The 14,880-nt window shown below is 38.7% G+C and overlaps 1 protein-coding gene across 3 annotated transcripts in view; it reads left to right on the top strand.

The window, feature by feature from the left end:
• Window positions 1-14,880, top strand: part of LOC146485488 (uncharacterized) — a 46,277-nt gene that overhangs the window by 11,957 nt on the left and 19,440 nt on the right. For all 3 annotated transcript variants that reach the window (XM_085103396.1, XM_085103398.1, XM_085103399.1), the window contains 3 exons: window positions 1-227; window positions 10,937-11,576; window positions 12,836-12,926. The exon at window positions 1-227 is cut by the window's left edge and continues 207 nt beyond it. In XM_085103396.1, the coding sequence (XP_084959522.1) occupies window positions 1-227; window positions 10,937-11,576; window positions 12,836-12,926 (958 nt within the window). The remainder of the gene's footprint in view (window positions 228-10,936; window positions 11,577-12,835; window positions 12,927-14,880) is intronic.

The raw sequence follows: 14,880 nt of genomic DNA on the forward strand, positions 1-14,880 counted from the left end.
AATTTGAAATTGATGTTGACCAAGTGAAGAACTGGCAATCTACCGGGAACAAGAATGAACAATTGCTGGGATGCTCTGAAGATATCGCAAAGATATTGATTGAAAAACTTCCTCATGAAAAGGACTTGAAAGCCATTGGCTGCTTGTTAGATGAAGACCTAAGAAAGGAAAAGGACTTGGAGGAATTGAAAAGGGAAGGAAACAAAAGAATTTCCCACATGAACCAGGTTTGTTTAAAGCAGAAGATAGACATTTATTTAAAACAGGAACTGGAATTGGAGATTGTAATGGATGTCATTTTGCTTATTTTGCTTGTCCCCACGTGCTATTGAAAACCTGCGTAACATACATATGTCAAGTATGCAAGTGTAACTGATTAGGAATTCACAATAACGAAGTGAAATTTTTCCATCTGTTCAAAATTCAGGTGCAGAATAATACCTCTTTCACTATCCTTTTAACACTCTCACAGCGAAAATAAGCATATTGATCACACGACGTAGAAAAGTAAAAAAGGCGCCAGGGTGGTTGCTTTATTTGCCGCACTACAATTTAAAACGAGTGAAAAAAGCTTACTTTTTACAAATGTGTACCTTCAGCGAATTCTTTGGCACTTTTTTGTCACTTTTTTGTGAAAAGTCTTATATTGCTGGAGCTACATTGTCGAGGAAGGTCCCTAACAGTTGTGTAAAGTTGTTGCTGTAAAGCTGTCGCTCATTTGTTTGGGACCGGCGTATTGAGTTCTGCTTTCTTGGCTGAGCAAAGGAAGAACCAGCGAACAAACAATTAGCCACATGGCTTGACTTCATGATAGAGCGTTTTGCTAGAAACTGTTATTAGCGGTAAGAAATCAGTTTTAGTTAACCCATCAGTGCCAGAAATTTTGGTTTGGTTATGATGTCACTTCCGTCCGACCATCCGTCCATACATACGCTCCTCCGTGTAAGCCAATGTGAAATGAGACACTGAAACCCTGTGCTGCAAGCCGCGTTTGTTTGGCGGCATGCTGCATTGCCAACTACGTTTTAGAAAATAATAATAATAATAATAATAATAATAATAATAATTTGGTCAGAATACAAGTTCATTTCTGTGACCAACAGCGGAAGAAAGAACAATAGGAATAGCGGCAGAGGAAACATATCGACTGGCACATCATCAGAATCTTGAAGAAAAATCATTTTACTTCGATCCGTCGCGACGAAACGTTGGTTTTTCTCTTGAAGTGAAACGTTTCGCTCACTCAACGTCGTAAAACGAACGAAAAAATCAGTGATGGAATAAAAGGACTGGTTTTCCTCAGAAGAGGCGAGTATATTCATGTGATTTTGTTGACAAAACTTAGCCGGTTTGCTGTTTTGCAAGATATTGATTCTTGCAGTGTTGACACGCCGTTTAACTTAAGCTTAAGCTAAACACTGCTAACTTCAGAGTAGTACAGTCCTTTGAGCTCATTTTTTTCGGTCCGTGTTCATTATTTTCCCTTGGAGTTTTATTTTCTCATCTCGTTCAATTTTGCCTTCCATCAGCGGAAGAAAGAGTAGGAAGACTAGCTACGGGAGAAACAAATGGACGCACATCATAAACAGTTGCCGAATCTTGAAGGGAAATTATTTTACTCTGATCCGGCGAGACGAAACGGTTAGAGTTTTCCTCTTGATCATGAAGTGAAACTTTGCGCTCACTTGACTTTGTAAAACGAAGGAAAAAATCAGTAATCGAGTTAAAGACCTGGTTATTCTCCAAGGAGGCGAGTATATCTATGTGATTTTGTTGACAAAACGTTGCTGTTTTGCAAGATTTTGTTTTCCTAAATTGCAGTGTTGACACTGAAACATGCTTAACATAAGTTTAATACTGTTAACTTTAGAGCAGTTTTTTGAGCTCATTTGTTCAGTCCATGTTCATTATTTCCCTCGGAGTTTTATTTGTCATCTCGTCCTATTTTGCTTCATTTCAGAAAATGTGATTCTAAGCTCAAATAGTCAGTCAAACAAACGTCTCGCAATATCGAATCGTTGGCAAAAACTACTGACAAGTTTTTCTCGCTAATAAGCTTATTTCTAATTTTTGCATTTATTTGTGACAATGGCTTGACGGAGAACAAATACAAATACTTAAAAACAATAGGATAAACGGCAATGATTAAGGAGGCTCGCAGCAGTTTTTTTTGGACTTAGGGTGGAAGTTTTGAAATTACAACCTCGCCGGCATACAAAATAAACTTCGATCTCCTTCGCACTACATCATCATTTCAACATATGATCAAAGTTAATTTTCTCATCGGTTTCCAAGCAATAACTATTACCATGGCAACGGTAGCGCATAGTCTCTCATTTTAAACATTGTCGATTATCTCGAAATCTAGTCGGGCACTTAATGGCGAAATTTTAGGGATTTTAACTATTGGCGAAATTAGAATAGAGAAAATCTGTAAGAGCGTTTTGAAGTTAAAAGTGAATCAATTTTTACGGGATGATTTTGTTTATTCCCGTATTTTTTACCAATATCTCTGGCAAAATAAATTTTGACACTTTCTCTTTTTTGTTAGAGCGTGTTTCCTCATAGCAAAACATTCTAAAGGTATAGTGAGCTTTATAGGTGTCTCTATTTTTAAGATATTTATGTTTGAAAACAGTTACTGAATAAGGCGCAGATCAGCGAAAAAAATTCCTACTTTGTATCAATCGAGATAGATTAAAAATGCCCCCACAGGTTTTTCTGTTAAACTACAAACAGGCCACAAGCGGTTGGAGTAAGAATTATTTTCGACATTCGCCAAGTTTTAGGCTCAAGAACGGAAACCGGTTTGAGATAAGAAGGCTGAATCTTGGTCAAGTTTCAGTCGTTATTCGCTTTCTCCGAACAAGAGTTTATTTTGTTTGTCCGGATCTATTTCACTGCTATTCACGTGTTTTATAATATTTATGATGACGTGAAATCGTGCAAAACGTAAAATTTACAAAAATATATTCTCCTGCTTCTCAAGTCTTCCCCTGTATACCTTGACTTGCCTCAATTTTTTGTTGTTGTAATTTCCAAAATCATTTTCAGACATCAAAAGTGAAAATATTGACAAAGTTTATTCCTGTGCTTTACGCGCGCTTGTGTATCACATTTCACTTGTCACGCAATGAAAATTATTCGCGTCGTACAAGACTTTGAATCTCAAATATGCGGAATTTCAGTCAATTTTCAGCCATGCCTCGGGGATGTAACTCGCCAGAGGATTGCAGACAAGTAAGTAACAAAGTTGCACTTTTTCTTCCGAGATTTTTTCAGCATTCATTGGGCGGTCAGCGGTTCTTGGTAGGTAGGACATTCGCAGAGAACCGCATTGTGGTTTCGTTTAAGCGTGGCGGTGCGTAGTGGACTTTCTGAGGAGTTTCTGGTTGGTTCGTCTCGGTTTTTGCCCCTCCCGCCTCTTCCCTTAGTTTGCTTCCACTTTTTCACTGCTTACACAGTGTGACGGGTGTCTGGATGACTGTGCGTTGGGCTCATGGCTGGGTTGCGGTGATTGACAGCCATAAGAGCGTGTTAGTTTCTAGAGGCCGGTTGGTCACAGTGGAGGCCCCTGGGACTTCCCTGGCACCCTTCTTCCACTCAGCTTGATGCAGTTGTTAAAACATGATATGAGAGACAGGGTTTCAATTTCACTGATTTCAGGTTTTTTCCCTTGGAAGGCTCTTTCGTCTCGCTTGAACGTCTCAATATCCCGACGTAACTAATCGAACCAAATCGAACGTTCGATTAATCGAACTTAATCGAACCCAATCGAATCCAATCACGCGATTGGGTTCGATTGAGTTCGATAATCGAACACAATCGAACCCTCACAAAAAAATTGGGCTAATCGAACCAAATCGAACGTTCGAATGGGTTCGATTAGTTCGATTAGGTTCGATTATTAGGTTCGATTGAGTTCGATGGGTTCCATTGAGTTCGCGGATTAGGCTTGATTTTGCATCAGTGAATATATATTTTCTGGTTGGATTCCCCGGGTCCGATTGTTAGTTGAAAATGGTGGTCGAGAATGAGAACACACACTATTTTGGAGATGACTCCAGCAGCAAAAATTGATTTGTTTTCCGCTTTGACGAATCCATGCGACCTTACACGGTTAACAACTCTGTTGTTGCTTTTAATTGCTTTACTTGCAAATGTGGCAGTTTCATTTATCTCACGTTATCTTGTGGATGTTGTGTTGAAGACCGCGTTCTTCGCAACTAATTTGCATTTTCTTGTAGTCCATTGAACTTATATCATTTTCGATATTACAGTAAACTCACTGTATTTTTTTTATCCCCAAAGGTTATTTCATTAAAGTGATTATTAGTTATTGTTCTTAATTCTTTCTTATATACATATGCTAAGACAGTCCCGCCGCTGAGCTGGTATATTTTAAGTGATTTTTATGTTGTTCGATTAGGTTCGATTGGGTTCGATTGGGTTCGGAAATCGAACTCAATCGAACTCTCACACAAATGTTTTGGTTCGATTGTGTTCGATTTCCGGACTAATCGAACCCAATCGTTCGATTAACTTCGATTGGGTTCGATTAAGTTCGATTACCGAACTGTTCGATTAGTTACGTCGGGCAATATAAACTTGAAAATTTCGCCTGAAAAGATAAATTTGATAACTTAATGCTTATATGGGGAGCACTCAAGTTTAAAGCGTTATTTACGTGTATAAAAGCATGAGATGAAACCAGAGACCTTGGCATTTTTTTGAAAACTTCCGTGAACTGTAATGACGTGTGCATAGTAACACGAGCTGACATGAAGTACTGAAATGGCGAATTGTGTCAAAGTGCATTCCACACATCTCGACCTAGCGCGCTCACTTTTCACGGGCCAAACTAAATATTTTAACATGATAAATAAAAAAAATTGCTCGTTCAAAAACGTTCGTTTATTACCGGTATATTCGTATACCCCCGATGATATGGTCATCTGAAATATGGCAAAAATCACTTTATCTGAGGAACAGCAAACATTGTATTCTTTACGTGGGCAACTTCAAATAAAGGAATGTTCAGGTAGTCATAAAAAATAGTTTGCAAACAAGCACAAGGGATAAAAAAAAAAAAACGATTGTGAAAACATCAACTCGAGAAAATGCTTCCTTGTCTTGAAGGAGAGTTTTGAAAATGTACTTATTTGCACAATTTCAATCAGGCCAACCGGCACGTTTGGGCCGATTTCGAACTTTACCAGTTTTTGCCAAAATTCAAATTCGCAGGAACCTTTGAATATATTATTTTTGAAAATAGTTCACCAAAAGGGTCTTTGGGGGCAAATAAAAAGTAATTCGAATTTTCGCTCCTGTCGCCGGATTCTGGAAAGTTACTTACAATGCCGGAAGTATCGCACAAATTTGCTGTCATTTCAAAACCCAAGAATATTTGTCTGTTGGCAGAAACAAAGTTATAATTGTCAAGTTTTTTCCATAAATTATCACCCCAGTGCAATAAAACTATCGATTAGTGCCTCTGGCCAGAGACAGAGTGGGCTGGTATGAATTGAAACTTGAAAAATGTTAGGATAATGTTTTTCAGGTTCTCGCCTTTTTGTTTCCAAAAAGCGCTAGAACAGATCACGAGTTGTTCCTTTCAAGAAATGAGTTTATTTCTTTCCTCTCGTCATTCTAGAATTATTTCAAGGCAGCTGATTGAAGTACCTATTCCATTTTTAACAAAACAGACCAAAAACCACATGATACTTCCCCTTTATGTAAGTGAGCTATAAATTTGCTACTGAACGTTAGGCCTAGTAAGGAAATGGGAGACCGCATAAGGTATAGATAAAACATCTTCCAGCTCGGCGCGAATGGTACCCACGACCTCCAGATTTGATCAACCGTTGACCTACCAACTGAGCTTCAAGGCCAGAGAGAAGTCGTGGGTGATTATGTGGTGGTAATTGCGGCAATGTGAATGTGAAGGGTACAAATGAATGGTGTGCCGCTAGTACTAAGGACACAAATGAAGCATACAATTAACTCTGCAGTGTATGGTTAAGAGTTAAAGTGAATTCATTTATTTCCACTGGGGTTAGTCGTAGTAAGAAAATGGAAGACCACACGAGGCGAAAAAAAATCTTCGACCTCGGAGGGAATCGAAGCCATGGTAGTTGCTAGAGGTACAACATTCATTCTTGTACCTTTCATAACGGAGCTCCGCGCGCCGAAGGCGCGCTCACGGAGCCCCATGAGTAAGAAATTTTCGTAACGCATCAATTAGAAAAATTTTGGTTTGGCTATGACGTAACTTCCATCCGTCTACACGTAAGTCCGCGTTCTGTGTAAGCCATTGTGAAATGCCACACTCAAGGTAACTCTGTGCTGCAACCCGCGTTTTTTTTTTACAGCGGGAAGTTGTACGGCCAACTACTTTTTAGTAAAAATAAACGGAAATTTTGAAGAGAGCTATAATTTCATATACTCGTTGAATATGTCAACAAGCGTGGAAAGAAGAGAGAGGGAGAGAGAAAGAAAACGAAAATGCTGGCGATGAACAAGCAAAGTTCAACGTAAAAGACAGCGACTGACGAATGCCAGCCGTAAAGACAGCACACGGCTACCGGAATGCACGGGGAAATCTTGAAGTGAAATCATTTTACCTCGATCCGGCGTAAGGCAACGTTTGTTTTTCCTCTTTAAGCATTTTTGAGCATCCGAACTAGTAGTCTGAAGGTCTTAGGTTCGAATCTTGATATGAGCACTCGCATTTTTTTCGAGCCTTTTTCTTCAGCCTGTGTCATTAAGTGATCAATACATAAGTCCTGAGTTTTTCGTTCGTTCGAACGAAAAACTCAGAAGTGGAATAAATTAAAAAGGATCGGTTATCCTCCTAAGAGGTAAGTATTCATTTGATTTTGTTGACAAAATTTTGCAATAGATTTACGCCCGCGAACATCAGCTCTATTGTTATATTGTTTAGGTTTATTGTTCATCATTTTTACCTCAATGAAATGGCAAGATCGTCAAATGTATACTATAATTTGGGTGGCAAACGGCAAATTTGCTATTCAGATTCGGTTATTTCGTTTCTCATCAATGCCAAATATAGTTTGTGAAAAAAAATTCTCAGCGATGTTCGCCATACCTTTAGCGTAACCACCTTTAAGATATAAAAGAAATCAGCCATCCTCGGACAAAACAAATGCCGAGTATATCAGGTAGGAGGCTACTGATCTGAGTGAATGGCAAGGCCGTCGAGGCTTGCCGATGATTTTTTGGCAACAATTATTATGTTTTGGAAACAAAGAGATGCATAGTGCTGGTAATCACAAGCTATTTTGGAGTATACATTGAATTCTCTATACACTAGTCTTACCCGGACTCTAAGTAGATACGACAGCCACGCGGAACAAAAACACTTGACCAGCTTATATATGAGGGGAGAAAAGAAATTTAAACGACTTTAATAGACTCGATCAGGTATTAAATGAGGTCTGTTTGCTAATGCACTATTTTTTTTTTAGGATGGCTGTAAATAACACAAAGCGCTATGCCAGTCCATAATAGGTCATGAGGGGTAAGATTCGATTTGCATGCATAGTTCAAAATTCTCATCCCGCAAATCAAATTGTCTCTTAAGGGTAATATATATATTTAGCCAAGCCTAAAAGCGGAGCTCCACAATTCCTTTTTAATATCATAGATGATCTATGTCTGCTTTATTGTATGAAGGTAATAACCTTACCAATTCCAACAGCAACAAGCTTTATTACCAAACAAAAAAGTTAACAAAGTTAAACTTAATCATTTTACAACATAATATATTAATACAAAAGAGATAACATTTACTCAGAATAACTGAAAAGCTTATCTAGCTGAGTAAAACTAAATAATGTTTAAATATAGAAGGTAGGTTGGCTTGGGCAAAACAATTGATTAATCATTAAAAAAAAGAAATAAAAAAAGGAGAGGAAATTAAAGAATAAATAAATAAATAACTACCAGTTGAAATCCAATGAACAGTAAGACTGTAAGATGTTTAACTTGACTTTGTTTTTAAACGTTTTAAGGGGGGAGTTGTTTAATGCTTTCGTCAAGGTGATTCTAATCTTTTACAGCTACAAAGCGAATGTTTACCATACTTTGTTTTGATGGTGTTGATGTAAAAGGTTCATTTAGAGGCTAGCCTGGTATCGTATTAGTTTATGGATGCTACTGTTTGAAAGAAATTTTCAAAGGAAGATGGAAAAAGATTATAGTAATAGTGATACATGAGGAGTGTATTGTGATGGGTAACAAGATCAGTCAATTTTATAATCTCTAGTTCCTTAAAAAGAGGCTCAAAGTATTCATCTGGTTTCGAGAAAATTATACTACGTATAGCTCTCTTTTGAAGAGTTATTAAAGGTCTAAGGCCCGGTTCACACGGCGAACTTTACATGAGCCGAACCCCATACCTATTAAGGTCGACCCAAATAATTAAGTACGGCAGTTGATTCAGACGTCGAACCTAACTGAAGTCGAACTTAATTAAAGCTAAAGTGAGAAAACAGCTTTTCGTGGTCAGCGGCTGTTGTTTTTACTCAACAAGATTCAAAATGGCGGGAAAGATGAATTCTGACATGGAAGAGCTTTTTTGCTAAAATAATGAAGACAGGACAAACACGGCACCTAATGGTCGAGATAGGAAGAATATGACCTTCAAAGCTATTTTGCTCTTACGAGTACGTCTTTCAAAGATCTCCCTTTTCTGTACGAAAGTAGGGAAGGGTCTTTGTAGATCTCTCTTAGTTCAGGCTGATTTTCTATCAAGTGCCATTTACTCATCTGAATTGTTTTAGGTTAGGCACAAAAGGGCGATATTCCGTAACAAACGGCAAAATGTTTTTGCGCGTTTTTTGTTTGTTTTGTAGTGCCGACATTCTTTCGCGGAAATTGACTTCTGAAAGAGTTTTATCTATAAGGTTATCGAGGTAACCTCTGTAGCGTACTCTGTTTGAAGAGAGTAATGTTTACTTCAAATGTTGTTTTTGAAGATTTTGTTCTGAGAAGTCTTAAGGCTTCGCCTTTGATATAGCCTGTATTGGAAAGTTTCTGTCGGTTTGAAGTGCGTGTGCACATCAAAAATAGTTTTTTTTTAAAATCTTTCCCATCTCAGACAATTATATTTAGTTGTTTCGAAACAAGAGGAACAAGCACATTCCTCTTTTCCCGCCATCTTGTTCAGAATGAAGTCCTTTGCGCATGCCAAGTCGATGGAACGCGCAGACCTCTGGCATAGATATAATTTATATAATTTATACGTAACGTATGCATTTGGTTCGGCACATGTAAAAGTTCAACGTCTGAATCGAAATCGAACTTTCTATTCGACTGGCGCAGTCGAGTAGAACGGAGGGTCGACCCAAATACAAATCTGTCGATCCTAACTGATTCATACGTCGATCTTTACATGCACCGAACCAAATGATTAGGTTCGGCTCATGTCAAGCTCGACGCATGAATCGGGCCTAAGAGCAGAATTATAAGTATCGCCCTAAACTGATGAACCTTAGGTGAGAAAGGGGTAGATACGTGGTTAATATAATTGATGTAATATGTTTACAAAATGTCTAATTTTAGATAGTACTCCTATACCTCTTGAAATCTTCTTGCTCAATTCGGCTAAGTATGGTTTCTAGCGGTATAAATTTGAATCAAAAATGAGGCCTTAATATTTAACTTGATCATCAGAATTAACAAACCTATCGGAAATTCCGTAAGATTCAACTTCTGGGCTATTCTTCTTTGTGAAGAGTGGAATATCACAAAGCTAGTTTTTCCAATGTTCAAAGATAATTTGTTAGCACATAACCACTGGCTCACCTTTTCTAGTTATACATCTCAGTTGGTTTCTAATTTTAGAATGTTAGTATTTTTAAGAAACTCCTCTCTGGAGTTAAATATATTTTTAAAGCATATGAAGCGAACTGCTTACCAACAATAACAATTACAATGATAACTGCATTGCATTTAATGCATTTAATTTCTAAGCGAATTGCGAGTTGCTCACCACATCATTTTTTTTTTCAACACGCCTGTTTGCTCGTGATCTTAGTCGCTCTTTTTCACGTTGAATTTTGCTTATTTAGCGCCTACTTTCTCGTTGTCTTTCTCTCTTTTTTCTCTTCTTTCACGTCGACGTATTCGATGAATACATAAATTCACTTTGTATTTTTGTTGTCTTCAATTTTTTTAACATAGTTCATCATGCAACTTCCCGACAAACAAACGCGGGCGGCAGCGCAGGCTTCACATGCTTGAGTGTGCTATTCGCATTGGTTTCCTTTAGTTCTGCGTACGGACGGACGGATGGATAGTGGCGTCATTACGAAAACCAAAATTTCTGGCAACGATGGGTCACCATATTTTCTTACCCATGGCGCTCGCACGCGGAACTCTGCTATTACAGAACATATCTGATATGCATTGACCCCACTACTGCGGCCCGTCAGTTTATCCTCACAGAAGAGGTTTTGGTTTATAAGATTAGCGGCAATGCCATCATGCAGCCAAGGCTGACCGATGGCGGTGATGGACGTGGAGAAACTAGGGTCATAGATAGTTTGTCTACTTTAGATCTAGTTAAACACTGGGGTAAAGATTGAACGTTTGATGGGGAGAAATTAGAGAGGTAAGACTTTATACGTGCCGCATTTCTTTTATACCGCTGCACTTGTAATAGGTTTACACCGCCAGGATGCTTGAAAGTAAAAATCTCTTCATTGCTATATGCTTACAGTTCGAATTTAAGCCATTCTGTTGTTCCTGATTAATCCCATCGGTGACCTTCATATTTGTTCAGCACATATGTTATGCTGCTATCTGAAATATCTTTTTTTCCTGACTTCAATTGCATACTTGACCAAATGACATCATTTTCAAAATTTGCAATTAAAAATGAAATGATTGGGTTTTTTTTGCTATATTGTAGGATGCTGAACCAAATGTAGTTGGTGCTACTGATTACACATCCGCACAGCCTGAGTTGAAAGTTGATGCTACTTCACTTCCAGAAGGAATCACGAGTCATACAAATCAGTTAATCAAAGGACTAAGATGTGAATCAGCTGAAAAAGAACAATCTGTTATCAGTATGCATCTCTGGGATTTTGCAGGTCAACACTTCTACTACGCCACGCATCCTATATTTTTTTCATCAAGAGCAATCTATCTCCTGGTGCACAACCTCAGCAAGTCATTGAATGAACCAGCCACGCCCTACTACAGACAAGGATATAATGATGTTAAATTGGAAAATCCGACTGGAGAAACAAATTTGGAGAATTTTCAATCATGGCTTGCCACAGTACATAACATCACACAAATGAGAGGAGTAGAGGAAAGTGACAATGTACAACGGAAACCTAATTATCTGCAACCTCCAGTACTCGTTGTTGGCACACATGCTGACATCCCAGTCGAAAATATTTCAAACACAAATTCGCAGATACAAAACAAAATTACCACAAAGGAATACGTAAAGCACGTGGTTCAACCGTTTTTCAACATTAATAACACGGGAAGATTAAGTGGAAAAGATTGTGATCAACCGACTAATGGACCTCAAACAGGTAAAGTTCTTCATTTTTCTTCACATTTAATCATGATTACTTCCCAAAGGCACAGGTTGCTCGTTTCATTTCTAATTGAACATGTACAACATGTGAAAGTTATACCGTAAATTCCTTGTTAATATGTTACTTTGTTTTTGCTAATACGTTCATCTTTTGAATATCATTTATTTTAGCCCGGTGATAATTTCAACAAACTTTTTCCATAAATCATTTTATATAGTGGAATGTAATGGTGTAATATCAGAAACCCGTGAGGGGTTGTAACATGTAAGCTCCCCTCGCAGGCCTTGTTACAAGCGAGCGAACATTCAATTTCTTTATGTTGTGATGCACCCTTACTCATTATGTATGTATTTATGTTAAGAGCGTCCACAAATCGTGACGACTCACTATACCAAGTAATATTCATGAGAAGATTTTTTGTGTTCTTAATAGTTTATTCAATGCATTCCACTTCGGCGTGTTTAATATCTATAGTGACCTCACCCAAGCTATTTCATGAGAGATTTTAGTCCGTTTGGTGGCTCTTTTGAGGTCTCAAGCGTGGTTTCCATTGCGAATCATGAAATAAGTAGTTTAAGCTACAGTAGAACCCTGCTTATTCAACTCCCAAGGGAAACCAATGATTATTGAGTTAGCGGGGTTGGTGCTGAATTTAGAATATCCTGTTAAAAACTTATAAAATATATAATATTTTTACAGTCAAGAGCCTTTTGGTACGAACAGTTTAGTTTGGGAATTTTTCCCGATCTAGTTAGGGAAGATTCTGTACGGCAATAAAGATAAATATTTCAACAAATCAATCAGCTATATGTTTTGACATTTTAAGGTTTAGTGTGGGACGTGCTTAAATAGAGCTCGAGTTATCCAGGTACATTTTAGCCAGGGAAAAGCAAAATGAGTTCGAGTTAACCGAGTTCGACTAAGCTGATAGTAAATTACTGAAGTTAAAGAGTAGCCTTTAATTTATTACAGGAGACTTTTTCTTCTATTTTCATTTGGATGGTCTTATTGGTTAAGACACTTTTCTCTCTACCTTACCCCCATTTTGATAACATTTGTGTGTATGTGGGAAGGGGGCATGCGCATGTATAGATGTATTCTTATCTTTATCCAAGTACTTTAAGTAATTATGTCGAAGATTATAGTTTGCGAACCATCTCATGTTATTTTCTAGCCTTCCTTATGAAGTCTCCATTGGGCGTTTCTGTCATGAACTGGCATAATTTGATTTTTGTATTATAATTTACTCTAAGAATGCACGATTGACTCGATTCAAGCACTGCGAAACAGAATCATGCAAGTATGGAACCAGGAGCCTTACATGGGAGAGCCGATACCAGTGAGGTAAATATATAAAATATTTTCTTTGTTGTCAGCTATTTAGTTTGGTGTCTCCCATTTCAGAGGTTTTGTAGTTATGATGATGCCAAAAAAGCAAGGTTAATTGAACCCGAAAAAAAAGTGGGTGTTATCAAATAGTTTTTTAAAGACAATTTAACGCGTTACAAGACATAACAATTTTAATGATCTGGCAAACAAATACAAGTACAGCCGCCATCATGGCCGACTCTTAAGTGACTACGTGACCGAGCTTAGAGTCCCAGCATGCCACTGGCGTGTTAGCGCCAGTTCTACACGGTAAGATACTACATCCGTGTTTACAGATAGTTTGTACAACTGTGCTACTTGGGTTTTGCAATAACAGGTAGAGCAGCCTGAAACTGAGACACCGTTTTTCTGCAAGTCTCTCACTAACCGAGCTCAAAGTCCACATATTTTTCTTTGAGGTATTCTTTGGCCTCCTTTCGGAGCATTTGGCTTCTCCTCACTTCCTCTCGCCCAGGTGACATTGGCTACGGGCTGGCTGGCTCCCCTGTCCTGTTTCCATCGGTGACTGCTACCGACTCGGCGCACGTTTCTGATGTCTCCTCTAACTTGGAATTCGAGCCTGTATCCCCACCCGTTACTCGTGTAGACCCACTGGTCGGTTCCCTTGACACCCCTAACCACTTTTTGGCCTCCTCCTCTGATTTATATCGCAGCTTTTTGAAGTAAGTAGTCGTTCACGTGATACTGCTATCGTCCTCCCTCCGAGCCATGACTTGCAACCCCTTTCGGTAATGCACCTGCAGTGGCGTCCTCTCATACGGAGGTAATCCCTTGTTCACCGCCCGTTTCGGGCCAACTTTGAATCACCCACTTAGATATCTGACGTCTTTATATTCTTCTAAGAATCTGCATGGGCTCTCATCTCCTGTTTCCTCTCTAAATCTCTGGCATATACTTCCTCAAGGTTTATTTCACGTGGTACCACTCCTACGGGTAGCTGGGAGCGGAACTTTCGGTTGGGATGCAAAAGGTCAGCTGGTGCTAACTTTGTTGTGCAATATGGAGTTGCTCGCTAGGCACGTAAGAATTGGTACACTTCTTGTTTTAAGTTTGCTCCTGTCAACGCGGTGATCAGCAACAACTTCTTTAAGGCCCTCATGAACTGCTCTGCCTCGCTTTTGGCCTTTGGGTTAAGTGGCGTTTTATGCTCGTGTTTGTAACCTCGGCATTTACTGCGATCGTTTAACTCACGCCCATTTAACGGTGAGTGGTTATCGCTGCATGCCGAGACTGACATCCCCAGGGACGCGAACATTCGATCCAATTATGGAATCACCGCCCTTCTGCTCGTTGAGGTTACAAATTCCTCTTTGCCCACCTTGACTGTTTACACATCACAACGAGAAAACACTCCCCGGTGTGAATGGCACCCCCAAACGTCCATGGCAACGGCACCCAAAAAGAAAAGTGGGTGTTACCGATCACTCTTTATAGACAATTCAACGTTAATTCTGAAATGCGTTACAATACCTAACAAGAAATTGTATTTTCTCAAGATCGAAGTTTAGTTATCACCCCAAATTTTCTTTCTAATTCCAATAGCCCTAGTTAATATCTTCTTTTTTCGAGAGGTAAGAACTTTTAAAATAACTAGAAACAATCCTATCCGTACTTTTTCGCAGTAAAAGGTCATGAGCAATCGATATTATTTTGAGTTACAAAATGTGTTCACCTGACAACTGATTAAACCTTTTAACTTACGCCGTAAAGAGCCCTGTTTGGGCTTAAAACAAAAGTGAAATTTAAATTGTTGGCATGTCTCCCTTCTCCCTTCATTACAAATCATGGATGAAGTCACTCTTTTTACATGAGCGTCGTGTGGAGAACAAGTATTTTAAGTTCGGTTTTCTTCGTAAGTTCCAAAAGTGCAATCAGGCTCCAATGCGTGTGTACTGAATATGGGGCAAGA

The sequence above is a fragment of the Pavona decussata genome, unplaced genomic scaffold (assembly GCF_977016875.1).
Source record: "Pavona decussata unplaced genomic scaffold, jaPavDecu1.1 SCAFFOLD_26, whole genome shotgun sequence".
NCBI lineage: Eukaryota > Metazoa > Cnidaria > Anthozoa > Scleractinia > Agariciidae > Pavona > Pavona decussata.